Source organism: Bubalus kerabau, chromosome 5, assembly GCF_029407905.1.
Source record: "Bubalus kerabau isolate K-KA32 ecotype Philippines breed swamp buffalo chromosome 5, PCC_UOA_SB_1v2, whole genome shotgun sequence".
Lineage (NCBI taxonomy): Eukaryota > Metazoa > Chordata > Mammalia > Artiodactyla > Bovidae > Bubalus > Bubalus kerabau.
Window position 1 is genome coordinate 131,130,741 of NC_073628.1, and position 19,884 is coordinate 131,150,624.

At 38.1% G+C, this 19,884-nt stretch overlaps 1 protein-coding gene across 1 annotated transcript in view; it reads right to left on the reverse strand.

Moving 5' to 3' along the window:
* Window positions 1-19,884, reverse strand: part of ZBTB41 (zinc finger and BTB domain containing 41) — a 40,546-nt gene that overhangs the window by 8,763 nt on the left and 11,899 nt on the right. The window contains exons 3-10 of the mRNA XM_055583136.1: window positions 16,179-16,386; window positions 15,425-15,494; window positions 12,398-12,545; window positions 9,355-9,484; window positions 5,911-6,006; window positions 4,504-4,610; window positions 2,931-3,036; window positions 1,841-1,929 (exon numbers count right to left, since the gene is read on the reverse strand). Of these exons, the coding sequence (XP_055439111.1) occupies window positions 1,841-1,929; window positions 2,931-3,036; window positions 4,504-4,610; window positions 5,911-6,006; window positions 9,355-9,484; window positions 12,398-12,545; window positions 15,425-15,494; window positions 16,179-16,386 (954 nt within the window). The remainder of the gene's footprint in view (window positions 1-1,840; window positions 1,930-2,930; window positions 3,037-4,503; window positions 4,611-5,910; window positions 6,007-9,354; window positions 9,485-12,397; window positions 12,546-15,424; window positions 15,495-16,178; window positions 16,387-19,884) is intronic.

Below are 19,884 nucleotides of genomic sequence, written 5' to 3' on the forward strand. Positions count from 1 at the left end.
CCCAGTTTTCCATGGAAAGAGGGACTTGTCCCTAATTCTAACTAACTGTGACATATTCAGAGATGAGATTCCAAAATCACTGGTTATCAATTAATTACTACAAATCAATGTTTTAAAAAAACTTAATGCAGTTATAAAGACAGCCCTTAATAACTTTCTCCTCTAGGTAATTCCTATAGTTCTACAGTTCTTAAATCATCAATGGTTTCAAATTAACTTTTAACTATCTCCTTCAAATCATAAGTTTATTCTTAACTAGCATTGAGAATAGTATTAATATAGTTTCCTCATTTCTTACTCCTATTTATGTAACCCCCAAATTAGGACTTTTTCATTTTCAGGGAGATGCGTTTTTACGTTTAACACAGTTACTGTATCAGTAACAAATTCCTTTTTCTATCTTAATTTTTAAAAAATATTTGGCAGTGCCAAGTCTTAGCTGCACCATGGGGGCTCCTAGTTGTGGCATGCAGGACCCAGTTTGCTGACCAGGGATTGAACCCAGGCCCCCTGCATTGGGACCACTTAACCACCAGACCACCAGAGAAGTCCCAGTAATAGATTTTTTACTGTAATTCTGTGCTATTGAAATTGCCCAAATTCAGTTATTTCCAATTCTCATTAAATATGAGAAATATAAAATAAATTAATTTCCCTTCCAGAATGGCAGCTTGACAAATTCCAAACTAAATATAAAGCAAACAGCCATAAATGTATTAATAGCTTTCTTTCTTAAAAAGAAGGAAAAGAAAGATAGCACTATGTCATGTCCAACTCTTCCGATCCCATGAACTGTAGCCCACTAGGCTCCTCTCCTCTGTCCATGGGACTCTCCAGGCAAGAATACTAGAGTGGGTTGCCATTTCCTTCTCCAGGGAATCTTCCCGACCCAGGAATAGAACCCAGGTCTCCCATATTGCAGGCAGATGCTATACCGACTACGTGGGAAGCCCAAAAAGAAGGAAAGAAAGCTTTAAAAATTATTAATTTACATGAGAAGTAAAACAAGAACTATGACAACATATAGGAAAAAATCCAACAATCTATGTTTCAAAATATGATAGAATTGCCAAAGGAAAAAAAGGAAAGATTTAGAAAATGATAAGTCCTAGAAAGGGCTTCCCTGATAGCTCAGTTGGTAAAGAATCCGCCTGCAATGCAAGAGACCCCAGTTAGATTCCTGGGTCAGGAAGATCTCCTGGAGAAGGGAAAGGCTACCCACTCCAGTATTGTGGCCTGGAGAATTCCATGGACTGTATAGTTCATGGAGCTGCAAAGAGTTGGACATGACTGAATGACTTTCACTTTCAAGTCCTAGAAAGCAGCTGAAGTGAATCATTCTACTACAACTACCTATACATCACAACTGAATGTAAAAAAACTGTAAAAAGGAAAACCATACAATGGTTGACTTGACAAGCAACAGCAAGGTCGTATCTGAATTACTCTTTTAGAAGATAAGGAAATAAAATGTCTTCATAGAGCCATGCAGATATAGAGGAACCATAAACAACCAGGAAAGGAGAAAATGAGAACTGAAAGTTAAATAAATTCTCTATGGAAAAAATTTTCCCCAAATTCTACAAAATGATATTCAAAAGTATTGAAGCTTACATAATATGGAACAGAATGATCAGACTAATGTCCATTCATGACACCAATTTTAATAAGTAAAAATTTTACTGGCAGGAAAAAAACCAATTTCACCAAGAACAACAAAGTATAAACATCCATTTATCACTTCTGAATAATTAGACTATATACATATATAAATATATATATATATAATGTATAAACAAATATATAAATACATGTATATAAAATACCCATTAGGTTTTACCTGAATGTGTCCGAAAATGCATTTCCAGACTTGATTTGCCTTTAAAAATTTTCTTACAAACATCACATTGATGAAAGGTTGCTTTATATCTAAGAAAAGAAAAAGATTTGAGTGTTTTAATAGTGAAAATAAATTGTAACTTCATACGTAACTGTCTCATTATTAAAGCAGAGAATAAAATGAACATGGAGATACTTTTTAAACATCAACCTTAACCCTGTTTCTTCCTCCTCCAGTTATACTCAACAAATAAATCTATAAAAAGATGTCTTTAGATTTTCAACTTTAAACTACTTTATTTTAAGCTTTAAATCATCAAACTTTTATATATTATTTTCTACTTAAAAATGAGAAGGAAAAATTATAGGGACCAAAAAAAAAATCATTGAGATGGGTAAGCGGGGGTTGACCACAAAACCGCACCGTGGAAATGATCACAAGGCTCCAGTCTAGATCCACTCCTAGCAGCCCTTGCAGAACATGTAAGAGACAAATTCTGGTTCCATGATTATCTAGGTCAGCGTTACACTAAGTTTCCTGACATCTTAGACCATTTGATCCAAATACCTACTCCAAGAACATGAATTCTTAGAACATCTCATACTCACACAATCCAAGTTATTAAGCCTGGGTATCTAAATTGTATTAAAAAGTTGATGTTCAAAGACAGTACATACCTCCTTCCAATAAAGTACCATTTATCAGTGTCATTAAAGGGATCTAAATTCTGACAACATTTTCCAATAATTGTTGTCATATTAAGTACAAAATGTAGGCAGTATGTTCATTTATATTTAGTTCTCCAAGAGCTACTGCAACCAAATATAAATGAAATCCCCAAAGAAGGCCACAATTTTATATTAGTTACTCACTTCAATGTCTACCATTTCCCAGTGTTTGAATCAACTGAAAACAAGTATGAAAAATTATGCTACATTCAATTCCTTTACATCTGCAGAGAAGCTAGATAAGCTGGAGAAAAGGTCACTGATTAACCCATCCTCAATTAAATACAATAAACTATGAGACAACTTTTCTCCAACCTAGCTTTATCCAAGGTGATGATGAGAAACTTTGCCTTTTCACTTACTTTTGCCACACCTTCTCTCCAAGGTGTACACTTTTATAATGAACAGTGAGATGATCCCTACGGCCAAAGCATTTTCCACATTCTTCACACTGATGAGCCTTCTCACCTTAAAGACCCAAATATTTTTGTTATAATATGCATGTCAATCTTTTTTATCCCCAGAAACAAAATTATCCAGCAGTTAACACACCGTGGTAGAAAACAGATACCAGAAAGGTAAAGCCACCCTTTATCCGGGCTGTTTGCCTTATATTAATACTCAAATTTATGTTTCTTCAGTGACTCTGTACTTATTTTTAGGAATGTGAATCCTCCTCCCCAGTTGGAGAAGGGATCGGTAGCCTTTTGCTGCAGACTTCAAATCTTGACTTTCAGTGTAACAGGGTGAGATAATGAAAGGACTTCACAACTCAGGATTTTTTTTTTTTTTAAGGAATATATAAGTCTGGATATCAAACACCTCAAATGAATATACAATGAATCAAGATGAGGCTGTCTTATTGTTTATAAAAAAGGACCTGAACATTTTCAGATCTTTACACTTTACTTTTAAAGATTTTTCATCTGTGGGGATTTCTTACATTTGCAATGAGCCAAAATACAAATATAAAGGAAAGTTCTAGATGAGTCCAATTTGTCACCTCTATTCTTATATTCAGTTACAAAGGCTTGCTCTTTAAAAATCAGTCTCATTACCCGTGTGCAATTAAACCATGTGACTTCTAGAATCAGAAATTTACAATTCTCCTCCTGAAAATGGAAATGCACAATGCCAATGAAAAAGTCATCAGAACTTTAGCGCTATTAACAGTGGTGATAACAACTGCAGTCTGCCTCACGGGGATCATTAAAGAAATTGCTACATCTGCTGCACACTGTCCATTTAAATTATGGTTAAAATAATAATAATAATCACCTGTTCTACTGGGTTCAGAGAGAGATGGCTCTTTCCCATCATTGTGCTCATAAAGGTGGCTCTCTTAGCACTTCCTGAACATCAATCTGAGAGGAAAATATGAAAGAAATCCCCAGAGTATAAAAATTATAAATACAGAATAAAGATCTGAAATTGATCAGGATTATTAAGGTGCTCTTCCAAAGATACGGTTTCAAAAATTCACTGGTACATAAACTTTAACACCCCAATTACAATGATCCTCTTGAGGGATCTAAGTTTTGCTAGCTTCTTTGAAATCCAATTAAAATGAGAAATATAATCATGACTTCTTGATTCAAAAAAGTACCAATGGTAATAACTTCACATATCCACATAATATGCAAAATGCAAATTTTGAGAATCTGATTGAAACAAATTTTAGAAGTCCGTTTGTGATCATCAAGGGTAACCAAATGATTAAAATTACAGAGACCAAAAAAACATGTCACAAAATTATGTCTCTTTTTAAAAGAAATGCTTAAAAAAGCTTAAACAGATGCTTTTTAAAAAAGCTTTTATAATCAGCATTGTTTACAAAGAGGCGACCAAATACACCAAGCTACGTAAATTACAGACAGCACAGTCATGCTGCGGCTTCTCAGGCGCTCTGCAAAATCGCTACAAAGTGCGCCTCACCTGAGTGTATCTTCTTGTGCTTCGTAAGGTGATCATGACGAATGAACGTTTTCCCACATTCATCACACTCGTATCTTTTATCATCATGATGTACTCGTAAGTGAAGTCTATAAAGAAAAAAAAATAAATGAAGCCCACTGACACCGGTGACAAGGAAAGAGAAAAACTCGATTAACTTTCAATAATGCGAACTGGGCTGCTACTCAACCACGCTCACCCATCATTATTTGCTCCATTTCTGACTTCTAGGGGCCTTCCCGCTTCACACCTGACTCCAGGGCTCCCACTCAGCTGTTTTTGGGCAGCACTTCGACATCTGCACAGACTCCACTACCTCTGGATGACATTCCTTCCTGACATGAGGCTCCTAACCTGCTTCTGGGAACCTACCGGACGTCTAGGGGTGTCAGCCGGTGTTGCAGGACTGAATGGGACAGAATCAGAATCGACAAACGAGGTAAGTGCACAAGCGACAGATGTGTGATGAGAGCAAATCACTGAGAATCAGTCCTGTTCTGGACAACTGACACCGCTTACACACTGACAACTGAGAACTTAGCAAAGCCGATAAGGACTCAGCTTTCTGACAGTCACACTTCACTCCTTTCCTTCACACCAACCAAATAAAGTGTGGCTCATTTTACAATCACCTAGAAACAGATTATAAAAGGTTATCATAAATAACAGATTATTAGAGTTCATTTAACTTGAGTTATTTTTATCCCCACAATATTCCATCTGTATACATCCTAGGGAAATAAACACCCTTTCCTTCAAGTTGTCAAAACAGGTGTTGATTCTGCTATGACTAAAATCAGTAAAATCAGCATTCTGTTTAAACTTAAAAACAGGAAATAACAGTGTAAAAACTAAAATCCTGAGAACACTGATAAGATTTAAAATTGTATACATATTTCACAATAAATAGTCACCTATTATTTATTCATTTAAAAACAACTTTTCATAAATTGCAAAGGTAGTCAGCATTCAGCTGTAAAAATAATCACTTAAGTTACAACTTATTTTCAGAAAACGTTCTAAGATTGACAATCCTCGAGTTTTCAATTTTGTCATATTTTTGTAACAAAAACATTCTTTGACAATTAGGACTGAAAAAATACACCAACTTAAGAACACCAGAGTTTTCATGAATTTTGATTCAAAGAAAAGTAATGAAATATTTAAATAAAAACGACTTAGTAAAGCATTACTATTAGTGATATTAACATATTTTATACTACAGAATGAAGAAAATATTAAAAGGCATAAAGAAGAGGCAAAAGTCTATAAACTTTTCTGCACAGCTTTGCTTCATCACAAATGTTAAGACATGTTTTAATTCATCAAACAACTAACACAATGTTAAGAAAAGAGAGTATAAAATGGAGATAGAATGGCTTGACCTACCTGTATGAGCTTCCATGACGAAAACTTTGTCCACAGATACTACAGAGATGAGGCTTTTCTCCACTATGGATTCTCAAATGTTCTTTCAAAGTAGTTCTGTATTAAAAAAAAAAAAAAGTATACACACATATATATACAGCTACAGATTTTTTCATGCCAACCTAATACAGAAACACATATTTAATACATAAACACAGATTTCTAGAAAGCTTACTAGAAAGTTGTTCAAGCTAACATAATGTCAACTGTTCCCCTTCTCCTACAACATTTCTGCTTCTTATTGGATTAGTTGTACCAGTATGTTTATTATGTCTCTCTCCTTTAAAAAAGCAAATAATTTAGCTCTGGCCTCCTTTGCTAGTGGATGGCTAGGACTGGAAAAGGTCAGTTTTCATTCCAATCCCAAAGAAAGGCAATGCCAAAGAATGCTCATTCTACTGCACAATTGCACTCATCTCACACGCTAGTAAAGTAACGCTCAACATTCTCCAAGCCAGGCTTCAGCAATATGTTAACCGTGAACTTCCAGATGTTCAAGCTGGTTTTAGAAAAGGCAGAGGAACCAGAGATCAAATTGCCAACATCCGCTAGATCATGGAAAAAGCAAGAGAGTTCCAGAAAAACATCTATTTCTGCTCTATTGACTATGCCAAAACCTTTGACTGTGTGCAGCGCAATAAACTGTGGAAAATTCTGAAAGAGATAGGAATACCAGACCACCTAACTTGCCTCTTGAGAAACCTATATGCAGGTCAGGAAGCAACAGTTAGAACTGGGCATGGAAAAAGAGACTGGTTCCAAATAGAAAAAGGAGTACGTCAAGGCTGTATATTGTCACCCTGCTTATTTAACTTATATGCAGAGTACATCATGAGAAACGCTGGGCTGGAGGAAGCACAAACTGGAATCAAGATTGCCAGGAGAAATATCAATAACCTCAGATATGCAGATGACACCACCCTTATGGCAGAAAGTGAAGAAGAACTAAAAAGCCTCTTGATGAAAGTGAAAGAGGAGAGTAAAAAAGTTGGCTTAAAGCTCAACATTCAGAAAACTAAGATCAAGGCATCTGGTCCCATCACTTCATGGCAAATAGATGGGGAAACAGTGGCTGACTTTATTTTTCTGGGCTCCAAAATCACTGTAATGGTGATTGCAGCCATGAAATTAAAAGACGCTTACTCCTTGGAAGGAAAGTTATGACCAACCTAGACAGCATATTAAAAAGCAGAGACATTACTTTAACAACAAAGGTCCGTCTAGTCAAAGCTATGGTTTTTCCAGTGGTCACATATGGATGGAGAGTTGGACTATAAAGAAAGCTGAGCACTGAACAAAGAATTGATGCTTTTGAACTGTGGTGTTGGAGAAGACTCTTGAGAGTCCCTTGGACTGCAAGGAGATCCAACCAGTCCATTCTAAAGGAAATCAGTCCTGGGTGTTCTTTGGAAGGACTGATGTTGAAGTTGAAACTCCAATACTTTGGCCACCTGATGCGAAGAGCTGACTCATTTGAAAAGACCCTGATGCTGGGAAAGATTGAGGGCAGGAGGAGAAGGGGATGACAGAGCATGAGATGGTTGGATGGCATCACTGACTCGATGGGTATGGGTGGACTCTGGGAGTTGGTGATGGACAGGGAGGCCTGGCGTGCTGCGGTTCATGGGGTCACAAAGAGTTGGACACAACTGAGCGACTGAACTGAACTGAACTGAAACTTCCAAGACATACAAATGAAAAATACTCAATTGTCACTACTGAATTTTAGTGACAAATCAGTAAAACTGATGTAAATTTTAGTGGATAGAGTTTAATAATATATTAGAAATCCAGTTTATCAGTACCATTTCTTTCCAATATGTGCTCACAACTTATTAAAATAATGTTTTAAGCCAAAGAAAACTTCACAGTACTTGCAATTTCCAGATGGCAATGGTAAACAGGGAAACCATGTAAAGGATATTAATTGCTGCTAGTCCTAAATCCTCCAGCCCTACCGACCGTGGATGGATCACTAACCACTGTGGCATCTCCTACAGTTCTAATATTTGGAGATTTCCCACATACATAAAATAAAGGCTGAGGAAGGGCAGACAAAGTTATTTTGAGGGGAAAGAAAGGAAAGCACAGTATGTCTGACCATGGCGGGCTTCTGACTGTCACTACCGCCTGGTTTTATTTCGGCCCCACATCCAGCAGGCATGAAGGTGAATGTGAACTACAGGCAGGTCTCCACCAGTAGGGGATCTCCTCTTTTAGGCCCACCGCCACCAGGAAAACTATTCCCAGACGCTAACAAGTAAAAAGACGGAAAGGCTGTTTTCCTTTTCAGTTTGTTTGATTTTTATTTTTACAGAAAGACCTTTAAGGGAAACAATAATTTATAATGTATAAGATATAATTTATATTTTACTAATCGGGTAAATACAAGTTTTCATATAAATATAGCATACTGATTTTTCTGCCGTTGTACCCATTTGTTCTTTTAGGAAAGTGTCACTTCAATTGTTTTAAAATAATGAACTTCTACATACTAAGCACAGAACTACATATTTCTACATATAAGAAGTATGTGTGTACTAATTAGTATGTGTGTACTAATATGCACATACTGTTTAAAGAAGAGTGCTATGTGCAGGATGAGACAGAGAACACTCCCGTCACTGACAACACTTTCCCGTGTTATCCTGGGTCTCCTCCGCTCGTCCCTCTCTCAGAAACCACCATTTAGGGAAGTGCTCCCTTTCTTTGTCTTACTGCCCGGGTAGCACACATCACTAGGCAGTGCACTGTGATGTACCGTAACTGGGGCTCACTGCTGTGTGTCCGACTGTATGACTCCATGCAGCTATCTGCCACTGCGGGGGGTGGCTGTCCAGCAGCAGGCCTGGCAGGCGACAGAGGAGAACCCAACACTCTAACTTCATTTGCAGAGCAGTCCTTACTCCGCCTGCCCTTCACCCTGGTTCCAGAGGCATCTGGGCCCGCCAGTTCCCGCACCTTCTGTGGACTCTGCAAGGAGACAAGGCTCTCGATTTCTCCATTACCGCTCTGGGATCTGTCCCCCTCAGACCTGCTCGGTCAGTTCCCACCGATACTGCTTTTGAGCTTCCAAACCTGGGCTGCTCTTGTGGCTTTCCTGTCTTGCTGTCTTTGCAGCTTATGTCTTCAAAATGAATGAATGAACAAACAACCTTTAATGAATATTTAGTGGGGTTTCAGAAAGAGACAAAATGATGTCTCTGTTAAGTTCACCATCTAAATTTGAAAATCCTGACTTCATATCACCTTCTATAACATTTATGTAATTTCTTTTATACTTAAGTTTCAAATTAAAGCATGATTCAAGGATCTTATTTTACCTTAAATCTTATAAAATATATTCATTGATTATTTCTACATAACAGTACCAGGATTTTTCTGGGTATTTAGATAATTCCTCACCTTTCTCGTACTGATTTTCCACAGATAAAGCAAGTCCATTTTCTCTTTCCACCATGCGTACACTCTATATGGCGTTTCAAATTTCCAGTGTCATTAAACTGGCGACCGCATATATCACATGGGAAAGGACCTACAAAGGAAGATTAGTGTGCATGTAAAGTTTATGAACAGATACTAAGTTAAATTTAATACATGTTATAAATTCATACCTCCCACTACTAGTGCACATCTCGTAACACAACCAATTATTTATTTATAGTTATCTCTTTCCTTCTGGGACTGTTTAGTCCCAGCAGACAGGGTACATCTCCAGATCTCCAGAGCTGAGTATGGCACCAGGCATCTGGTATAATAAATGCTGAATAAACCAATGGGTTTACAAACTGAAATGGCCAACTCCTAGCTTGAAATCAGACTGGATCAAAGTAAAAAATGCTACCTACCAAAGTTCAGGGGGAAAAGAGGTAATAAGAAACTTTCAAAGGATAAACAGAGGACTTAAGAGAGCTCATGGTTTGGAAATATACTGTTGCTCCTTATAACCAAAAAAATGTAATGATATTGTCTAGACTGAAAATACTGTGGCACATTTCTGTTTAGTCTTACAAAAACTAAACACAAATTTCTTACAGTAATATTGACCTTTAACTGCATTCAAAATGTCACCATGATTTTACCAAATAAATGACTGGAGAGAAGACAGAATTCTACTGAAGGGCAAACCAAAAGGTAGACCAAGGATGTGTGAAAAAGAAGTATGGTGTGCTTGCTATGCCCTGCCCACTGAACACCACCCTGAAGAATCTGCAGTTTCAACCAACTCCAGATAGAAAATCAGATCAGATCAGATCAGATCAGTTGCTCAGTCGTGTTCAACTCTTTGCGACCCCATGAATCGCAGCACGCCAGGCCTCCCTGTCCATCAACAACTCCCAGAGTCCACCCAGACCCATCGAGTCAGTGATGCCATCCAGCCATCTCATCCTCTGTCGTCCCCTTCTCCTCTTTCCCCCAATCCCTCCCAGCATCAGAGTCTTTTCCAATGAGTCAACTCTTCTGGTGATGTGGCCAAAGTACTGGAGTTTCAGCTTTAGCATCATTCCTTCCAAAGAAATCCCAGGGCTGATCTCCTTCAGAATGGACTGGTTGGATCTCCTTGCAGTCAAAGGGACTCTCAAGAGTCTTTTCCAACACCACAGTTCAAAAGCATCAATTCTTCAGTGCTCAGCCTTCTTCACAGTCCAACTCTCACATCCATACATGACCACAGGAAAAACCATAGCCTTGACTAGACGAACCTTTGTTGGCAAAGTAATGTCTCTGCTTTTGAATATGCTATCTAGGTTGGTCATAACTTTCCTTCCAAGGAGTGTCTTTTAATTTCATGGCTGCAGTCACCATCTGCAGTGATTCTGGAGCCCAGAAAAATAAAGTCTGACACTGTTTCCCCATCTATTTCCCATGAAGTGATAGAAAATATTTGAAGACAATTCCATAAAGTTCCAAAGAGCAAAACTTGAGTTTGCCAGGCCCTGGCAACCATTTACATAGCATCTACGTTGTATTTTGTTGTTGTTTACGTGCTAAGTCATGTCTGACTCTTTCATGACCCCAAGAACTGTAGCCTGCCAGGCTCCTCTAACCATGGGAATTCCCCAGGCAAGAATACCAGCGTGGGTTGCCATTTCTTTCTCCAAGGTATATTCCTGACCCAGGGATCAAACCTGGGTATCCTGCTTGGCAGGCAGATTCTTTACCACTGAGCTACCAGGGAAATCCACATTGTATTTACAACTATTTGAATAGCATTTACATTGTACTAGGTGTTGTTTAACTAATCAAAAGATGATTTAAAGTATGCAGAGGGATTTGCACATTATATGCAAACATTACCCCATTTTATAGGAGAGACTTGGGCATCCTCAGATTTGGGATCTGGGGAGGTCTTGGAACTAACCCCCATGGATGCTGAGGGGCAACTGTACTCCTCACTGTGTACACAGAGCCTTGAGAATATCTGAAGACAGCTGTTCTGTCTCCCTTTCCCAAACAGAATATTTCAAGGTCCTTCAAAACTTTTTCAGACCACATGATCTTAAGGCCCTATGTTGCCATAATTACCCACCTCTGGAATATATGTCAATATGCATCCTGAATGTGGTATCCATAAATGAATGCAATGTTCCAGATCAATTTAAAATCAGTGAGATGACGACCTTCCTAATTCTGAACAATACGTTTACGTTAATGTAGTTTAAAACTACAGTTGCTTTTGTCAGTCATATGACATTACTGATTCAGACAGTATCTAACAGGCCTCTGCTATTAATAAGCTCATCTGAAAACGGAGGCCTTTGGATTCTGTACCATTTTATAGCTCTGCAACTCCTAATGACTGGAAGTCAGATCATTCCCATATGTACAACTTTGTATTTATTCATAATTAATTTTAAGTTAATTTGTTTTAACTTTTTTGACAGCGGATTTTTTTTTTTACATTTTTATTTCCTGCTACCACTCCTGCTGCGAGCTTTATGTCATGCTGCATATTGATAAAACATGAAGTATATTACCTTTTATCCAAGTTGTCAATAAAAACAGTGAATAGGACAGGGAAAAGGCTACTTGGATGATGGTAATTCATTACTGGATTAAACTGTCATAAATGTACCTATCCGGAACACAAGTCTCCACTGTGCCCACAAGCAGGAGGCAGAGAACTCAGCAAACACAGCACTGCGTTCCAAGCATACGGAGTTTACTGCGCTTTCTGAAAAATGAGGTTTTTCTAAAACAAGCAAACAAAAATGCCTACCTCAGGCACTCGCAAACCTATCCGACAATCAACTGTAAATAAATGCAGTTCTGACTACGAACACAAGTGCCAGCAAAAAACAAAACAAACCCAGTGTTTACTCATCTCCAAGAACCCTGCCCCCCTCACACGAGCTCCTCTCCTAAGTGGTCCCACAGCGGCAGTCTCCCCAGCATGACGTGCTCACCAACAGTGGCTGTGATGCTCCTAGAAAAGTAATCTGCTTACCCAGATGGAACTTTTCTTGATGTTTCAACCGTGCAAATCGTGATTTGAAATGTTCTTCACAATAGGTGCACTTAAAAGGTTTGTCTTGAGAATGGAGAATCATATGTTCCTCCAAGTGTGGTCTTCGAGTAAAAGATTTCTTACAAATCTAAAGGAAAACACACATACAATGTGAGGGAACATGAATCTAAAATAAAAATATAAAGCTTTGATGAGAAATAAACATATAAATTCAAGTAGTCAGGAATTTCTCCCAAAAGAAAAAACTTACCAAAAGTATAATCAACTGATTGTACAGAAAAAAAAGAATGCCTTGAGAAATTATGTGCACTATGCTCAGTCACTCAGTCCTGTCACGACTCTGCAGCCCATGGACTGCAGCCTGCCAGGCTCCTCTGTCCATGGGGTTCTCCAGGCAAGAATACTGGAGTGGGTTGCTGTGCCCTTCTCCAGGGGATCGTCCCAATCCAGGGTTTGAATGAACCCATGTCTCCACATTGCAAGCAAATCATTTACCTACTGAGCCACCAGGGAAGCCCCGGAGGAATTATAGTAAGAAATTATTTCAACATTTTACATTTCTAATAGGCTAATTCCTCAGATTATACAGTAATCTTAATCCTGGTCAACATTTCTAAATCCATTAAATGTATATTTGAAAATTAATTATATGTCATACTAGCCATATATTTGATTAGGAATTGGAATAAAAAAACCTCAGAAAAATTACTTGAAAGTTTATCTCTTAAAAGTGGTCAGAAAGAAGAATAGACACAACTTTTAAAAAAATCCGGTAGACATAAAATTTAGAAAGCAGGGTAGGGGGGTGGGGGGACAGGCTGCTGTAATAACAAGACATGTACTATCCACCAGGTGTAACAACATGGCATGTACTATATACCAGGCACAAAGCTAAGTGACTCATGGATTATTTTACTTAATTCTCACAACAAACCTAGGAGGTAGATAAAATTATTATCATTTTACACGTGAGAATGATAAAACTTAGTAAGGTAAGGAAACCATCTTATAATAAGATCCAAATAATTAACTTCAATTCCTAGAAGCTGAGATCAGAGAAATGGTGAGAATGCGGTCATAAACTGAGGCTTTGGAGTAAAGGACAAAATGACAGCTGGTGACTCATTTAAACAGTATTTACCTAAATAATGAAAAACTACGTTGGGGGGTGAAAAGTGAAAGTGAAAGAGCAGAGTGAAAAAGTTGGCTTAAAGCTCAACATTCAGAAAACGAAGATCATGGCATCCGGTCCCATCACTTCATGGCAAATAGATGGGGAAACAGTGGAAACAGTGTCAGACTTTATTTTTTTGGGCTCCAGAATCACTGCAGATTTTGGAGTGATTGCAGCCATGAAATTAAAAGATGCTTACTCCTTGGAAGGAAAGTTATGACCAACCTAGACAGCATATTCAAAAGCAGAGACATTACTTTGCCAACAAAGGTCCGTCTAGTCAAGGCTATGGTTTTTCCTGTGGTCATGTATGGATGTGAGAGTTGGACTGTGAAGAAAGCTAAGCGCAGAAGAATTGATGCTTTTGAACTGTGGTGTTGGAAAAGACTCTTGAGAGTCCCTTGGACTGCAAGGAGATCCAACCAGTCCATTCTGAAGATCAGTCCTAGGTGTTCATTGGAAGGACTGATGCTGAAGCAGAAACTCCAGTACTTTGGCCACCTCATGTGAAGAGTTGACTCACTGGAAAAGACTCTGATGCTGGGAGGGATTGGGGGCAGAAGTGGACGACAGAGGATGAGATGGCTGGATGGCATCACTGACTCGATGGACGTGAGTCTGAGTGAGCTCCGGGAGTTGGTGATGGACAGGGAGGCCTGGCGTGCTACGGTTCATGGGGTCGCAAAAAGTCGGACACGACTGAGCGACTGAACTGAACTGACTGACTTTAGAGGGTATAGAAGAATAAAAAATACCTACAAATTCACTGCTTCTCCTATCATTGTAAAATAGAGACTGATTCCACTCCCCTTAAATCTTCCCTGGCTGGAGTGGCTTGTGTGACCTACAGAACATGCTAGAAGTGGTGCTGTGAGACTTCCAAGGTGAGGCTGTAAAAAGTCTGATACTGCTCACCTCGGCTTCCTGGAACACTCTTTCCCTCCTGGGGGCCCAGGTGCCATGCTGGAAGGAAGCTCAAGCAGCTCCAGGAAGCGGCTCCGGCCAATGGCCTGGCAGAGCTCCCAGCTGCAGACCAACAACAGCTTCCAGGCAGGCGAGTGAGGCACTTTGGGAGCAGCTCCAAACCAGACCAGACCGGATAGGACCAGACAGACCACCCACCAGCTGAAAACAACTGAGTGACTTCAGCTGGCGCCACGTGGGACAGAAGAATTACCTAGCGAACTCCTGCCCCATTGCTATTACTGACCCACAAAATGATAAAATGAAAGTGAAACAGTAATTTAAGGCCACTAAGTTTTCAGGGGCTTCCCTGGTGGCTCAGATGGTAAAGTATCTGCCTGCAAGGCAGGAGACCTGGGTTCGATTCGTGGGTCGGGAAGATCCCCTGGAGAAGGAAATGGCAATCCACTCCAGCACTCTTGCCTGGAAAATCCCATGGATGGAGGAGCCCAATAGGCTACAGTCCATGGGGTTGCAAAGAGTCGGACACAACTGAGCAACTTCACTTTCACTTTCAAGTTTTCGGTGGTTTGACATATAGCAACTGATAATCAGAAGTGGAGGGAAAATTCTAACATTTTATATTTTATGCAACAGTAATGTCACAGTTTATACAGACAACTACAGAAACATGTTATAGTGGTTACAATAAAAATAAAATCTAGGATGACTATTTTTCAGGTCCATCATCCAAAAAGTAACTCATACCAGGCTTAATTTGTAAAAATATTAGAATAACACTGTATAAAAGATTCTAAAAGTGATATAAGCTAAGTTTAAGTTTATATTACTCTAAAATTTAATTACTTTCACAAAAGTTCACACTACATTTAATTTGGGGTTTTCTATTACAAATTAAAATCTCTTACATCACATTTCCAACTTTCACTCTTAGTCTTCTTAATGGATATAAATTCCTGTGCATTTTCAGGATGAAATCTACAAGAAAAAAAAATTAAAAGACTGTTAGGAAAAGATGATATTAGTTAAGTCAGTACTCTATTTGACATGTTAACAGTAATTATAAGAATCAAGCAGTGATTCCTTTATTAGAGACAGGCACATCTGAGTATTTAAAGAATCGCTATCATTTTAATATATGAATGTGTGTGCCTGAATTTATGTAGAAATAGTCAAACTAAAACATAATCATTTTAAGTATATTCAGGAACCTATCTATTCACAGAGAATCTTCAAGGCAACTCACTTGACTTTAGTCCATAGTTCAGTAAATTTAATTTCTCAGTTAAATATAAATATTCTCTCATAAATTTTTATATACTAAAGACAAAGCTGAGCATGAGGAATAAGTTTTCTGGAGTTGTATAATCATATACGTTGAAAATATACTTGTCAAAACCCAAGACACAAAATCAAGGATAATAAAAATGCTGTTTCTTAAATTTCTAGGGTATAGATTGTTGTTTTTGTTTCAATCTCAAAAAACTTAATCTCACAAGTATGAACTAATATTTGCTGTTCTTTTCTTAAAAAATTTGTCATCTAGAAAATTTTAAGCAATCAAAGGACTGGAGACAAGCACTCCATAGATGTGTTTGGCTCACTACATATTTAAATGAGAAGGCATATTAACGTCTACTATGGAAGCAAGATCATACTTGCCTCTTAACATGCTTGGCTAAAGTCTTCTTGCTTGCATGAAGTTTATTACAGTAAGGGCACTTGTGCTCCTTCTTATGAAATTCTGTTTCATTACTGTGCTTCTTTCTGTGAACAGTTAGGTTAGACTTTGTCGAATAGCGCTGGTGACAAATATCACACTCAAAAGGCTTCTCACCTGTGTGAACACGTGTGTGGCTCTCATACTTCCCTATGAAGAGACAGAAATTAAAATTAAATTCAGTACATTTACTACACAGTGACTGAAATTAGACGGTGGAATAAAATCTCATGATAAACAGTATACTTAATAGACACAAATTGAAAGAAACTTACAGATTAGCAGACTTTTAAAAAATATCACAAAAGGCAACATAATATATTATATAGCTCATATATTTTCATCTCTCTTCCCACAGAAGGAAATCTGGAAAGGGTACTACAAATCTAGCATTACTCAACAAAATTTATACTACAGCCCATTCATACAAGACTTCTCCAACTTATTAAAACATTAGGACACAAGTACATCACCTGGGCTTGACTGCATGCTTAACATGAAGTTACTAAGGCCCACATACTTAGGTAAGAAAGAAAAGTAAGAAAATGACAAAATGAACAGGTATAATGCAGACACCTGGAGGCATATTAATGTGAGATCTGTATTATATTCTGAGTATAATGTCCTAAATTATAGGCCCTAACAACCTAAATGTCCATTAACAGATGAATGGATAAAAAAGATGTTGTATGTATATATACGTGTATACACACACACACACACACATAATGGAATACTGCCCACCCATAAAGAATGGTGAAATACTGCCATTTGCAGAAACATGGATGGGCCCTGAGATTATCATACTAAGTAAGTCAAAGTAAGTCAAATATGACAAAATCACCTATCATATGACAGGTGAATATAAAAAATAATACAAATAAAGTTATTTACAAACAGAAACAGAGTCACACACATAACAACTTATCATGGGAAAGAATTTATATATATATAAAACTGAGTAACTTTGTTGTACACCTGAAACTAACACAATATTGTAAATCAAATATAGTTCAATAAAAAAAATTGAAAAAAAGAAATTTTAACACAGCTTGTCCAAAAAGAAAAGTGACAACTAAAAAATGAAATAAAAGGATACATTTTGGCTTAATTTTTATTTATATTCCTACTTATGGTGGTGGTGGTGTGTTTAGTTGCTAAGTTATGTTTGACTCTTTGCAACCCCGTGGACTGTAGCCCCCAGGCTCCTCTGTCCATGGCATTCTCCAGGCAAGAATACTGGAGTGGGTTGCCATTTTCTTCTCCAGGGGATCTTCCAGATCCAGGGATGGAATCTGCATCTCCTATGTCTTGTGCACTAGCAGGCAGATTCTTTACCACTGAGCCACCTTATACTAAAAGCCTTTTACATCATTATTCCAAATATACAATTTCACATTATAGAGGCACACCAGTATTAATGGTAGGGGCAGAGACCCTGGATCCAGGCACCTGGACATGAATCACAACACTTTAAATTGCAGGCTATGTGACCTTGGACAAGTAACTTTTCTCAAATCTTTCTTATTTGAAAAAATAATAGTGGCATAATGAAAATATGCAAAAATAAAAATGGAATAATAGTATTTACTTCAGAGGATTATTGTAATAATAAATCCATTAATACACATAAGACACTACTGTTTTCTAACCCATTATAAGCTATCAGTTAACGCTGGCTGTTATTATTATTCTGTAATCCAAGTTGTGAATATGCACATCTAGTAGCATAAAATAGAAACTTTAATTAAGGATACTTTTGAGTGAAAGGCAATAGAAATAAGAAAAAACACTATCAATATGAAGAGTAATTTTCTATGATAAGCTTAGCTTTGCCTTGTCCTGAAAAAAATATATACATAAATTTTTCTTCAGGCGAAAGCTAATAGGCAAGTATAACATTTCACCCACACACTTTTTAAAAATATGTAAGTCTTATATGTATCATGGAGATTAGATAAAAAACAAAATATTCTAAGGCCAGGAGGAAAAAAGATAATCATAATTATTTGTCTACATTCACCAATTTATTACATGCATCTAATACGGTTTTTGGAGAACAACTGCTTACAAGGTTGTCTCAGTTTCTGCTGTACAGCAGCGTGAATCAGCTGTATGTAGACACCTGTCCCCGCGCTCTTGGACCTCTCTCCCGCCATCCCATCCCTCTAGGTCATCAACGAGCACCACGCTGAACTCTCTGTGCTACACCACAGGTCTCCACTGGCTATCTATTTTACACATGGTAGTGTATATATGTCAATCTTACCTTCCAGATCCACCCTCCCTTTCCCAGCCACCCCAGGGTCCACAAGTCTTTTCTCTATGTCTGTCTCTATTCCTGCCCTGCAAATAGGTTCATCTGTACCATTTTTCTAGATCCCACACACATGCCTTAATATATGTTATTTTTCTCTGACTTACTTCAGTCTGTATGACAGACTCTAGGTCCATCCACATCACTCCAAATGACCCAATTTCGCACCTGTTTATGGCTAATATTCCACTGTACATATATACCACATCTTCTTTATCTATTCATCTGTTGATGGACATTTAGACACACCATGTTCTTGGACTAGAAGAATCAATATTGTAAAAATGACCATACTACCCAAAGCAATCTACAGATTCAACACAATCCCTATCAAACTATCAATGGCATTTTTCACAGAACTAGATCAAAAAATTTTACTTAGTATAGAAACACAAAACACCCCAAATAGCCAAAGCAATCTTGAGAAAGAAAACCAGAGCTTGGAGCAATCAGGCTCCCTGACTTCAAACTACATTACAAAGCTAAAGTAATCAAAACAGTATCGTACTGGCACAAAAACAGAAATATAGATGAGTGGAACATGATAGGAAGTCCAGCAACAAAGCCAAGTGCCTATGGTTCCCTAATTTTTGACAAAGGTGGCAAGAATATACAATGTAGAGAAGGCAGCCTCTTCAATAAGTGGTGCTGGGAAAAGTGGACATGTAACAGAGAGAAATTAGAACACTTCCTAACACCATACACAAAAATAAACTCAAAATGGATTAAAGACCTAATGCAAGGCCAGACACTGCAGAACTCTTTGAGGAAAACATAGGCAGAACAACACTCTTTGACATAAATCACAGCAAGATCCTTTTTGACCCATCTCCTAGAGTAATGAGAAAAAAAACAAAAATAAATGGGACTTCAGTTCAGTTGCTCAGTATCCGACTCTTTGCGACCCCATGAATCGCAGCACGCCAGGCCTTCCTGTCCATCACCAACTCCTGGAGTTCACTCAAACTCACGTCCATCGAGTTGGTGATGCCATCCAGCCATCTCATCCTCTGTTGTCCCCTTTTCCTCCTGCCCCCAATCCCTCCCAGCATCAGTCTCTTCCAATGAGTCAGCTCTTCTTCACATGAGGTGGCCAAAGTACTGGAGTTTCAGCTTTAGCATCATTCCTTCCAAAGAACACCCAGGGCTGATCTCCTTTAGGATGGACTGGTTGGATCTCCTTGCAGTCCAAGGGACTCTCAAGAGTCTTCTCCAACACAACAGTTTAAAAGCAGGGTTAGTAGAAGGAAAGAAATCTTAAAAATTAGAGCAGAAATAAATGCAAAAGAAACAAAAGAGACCATAGCAAAAATCAACAAAACCAAAAGCTG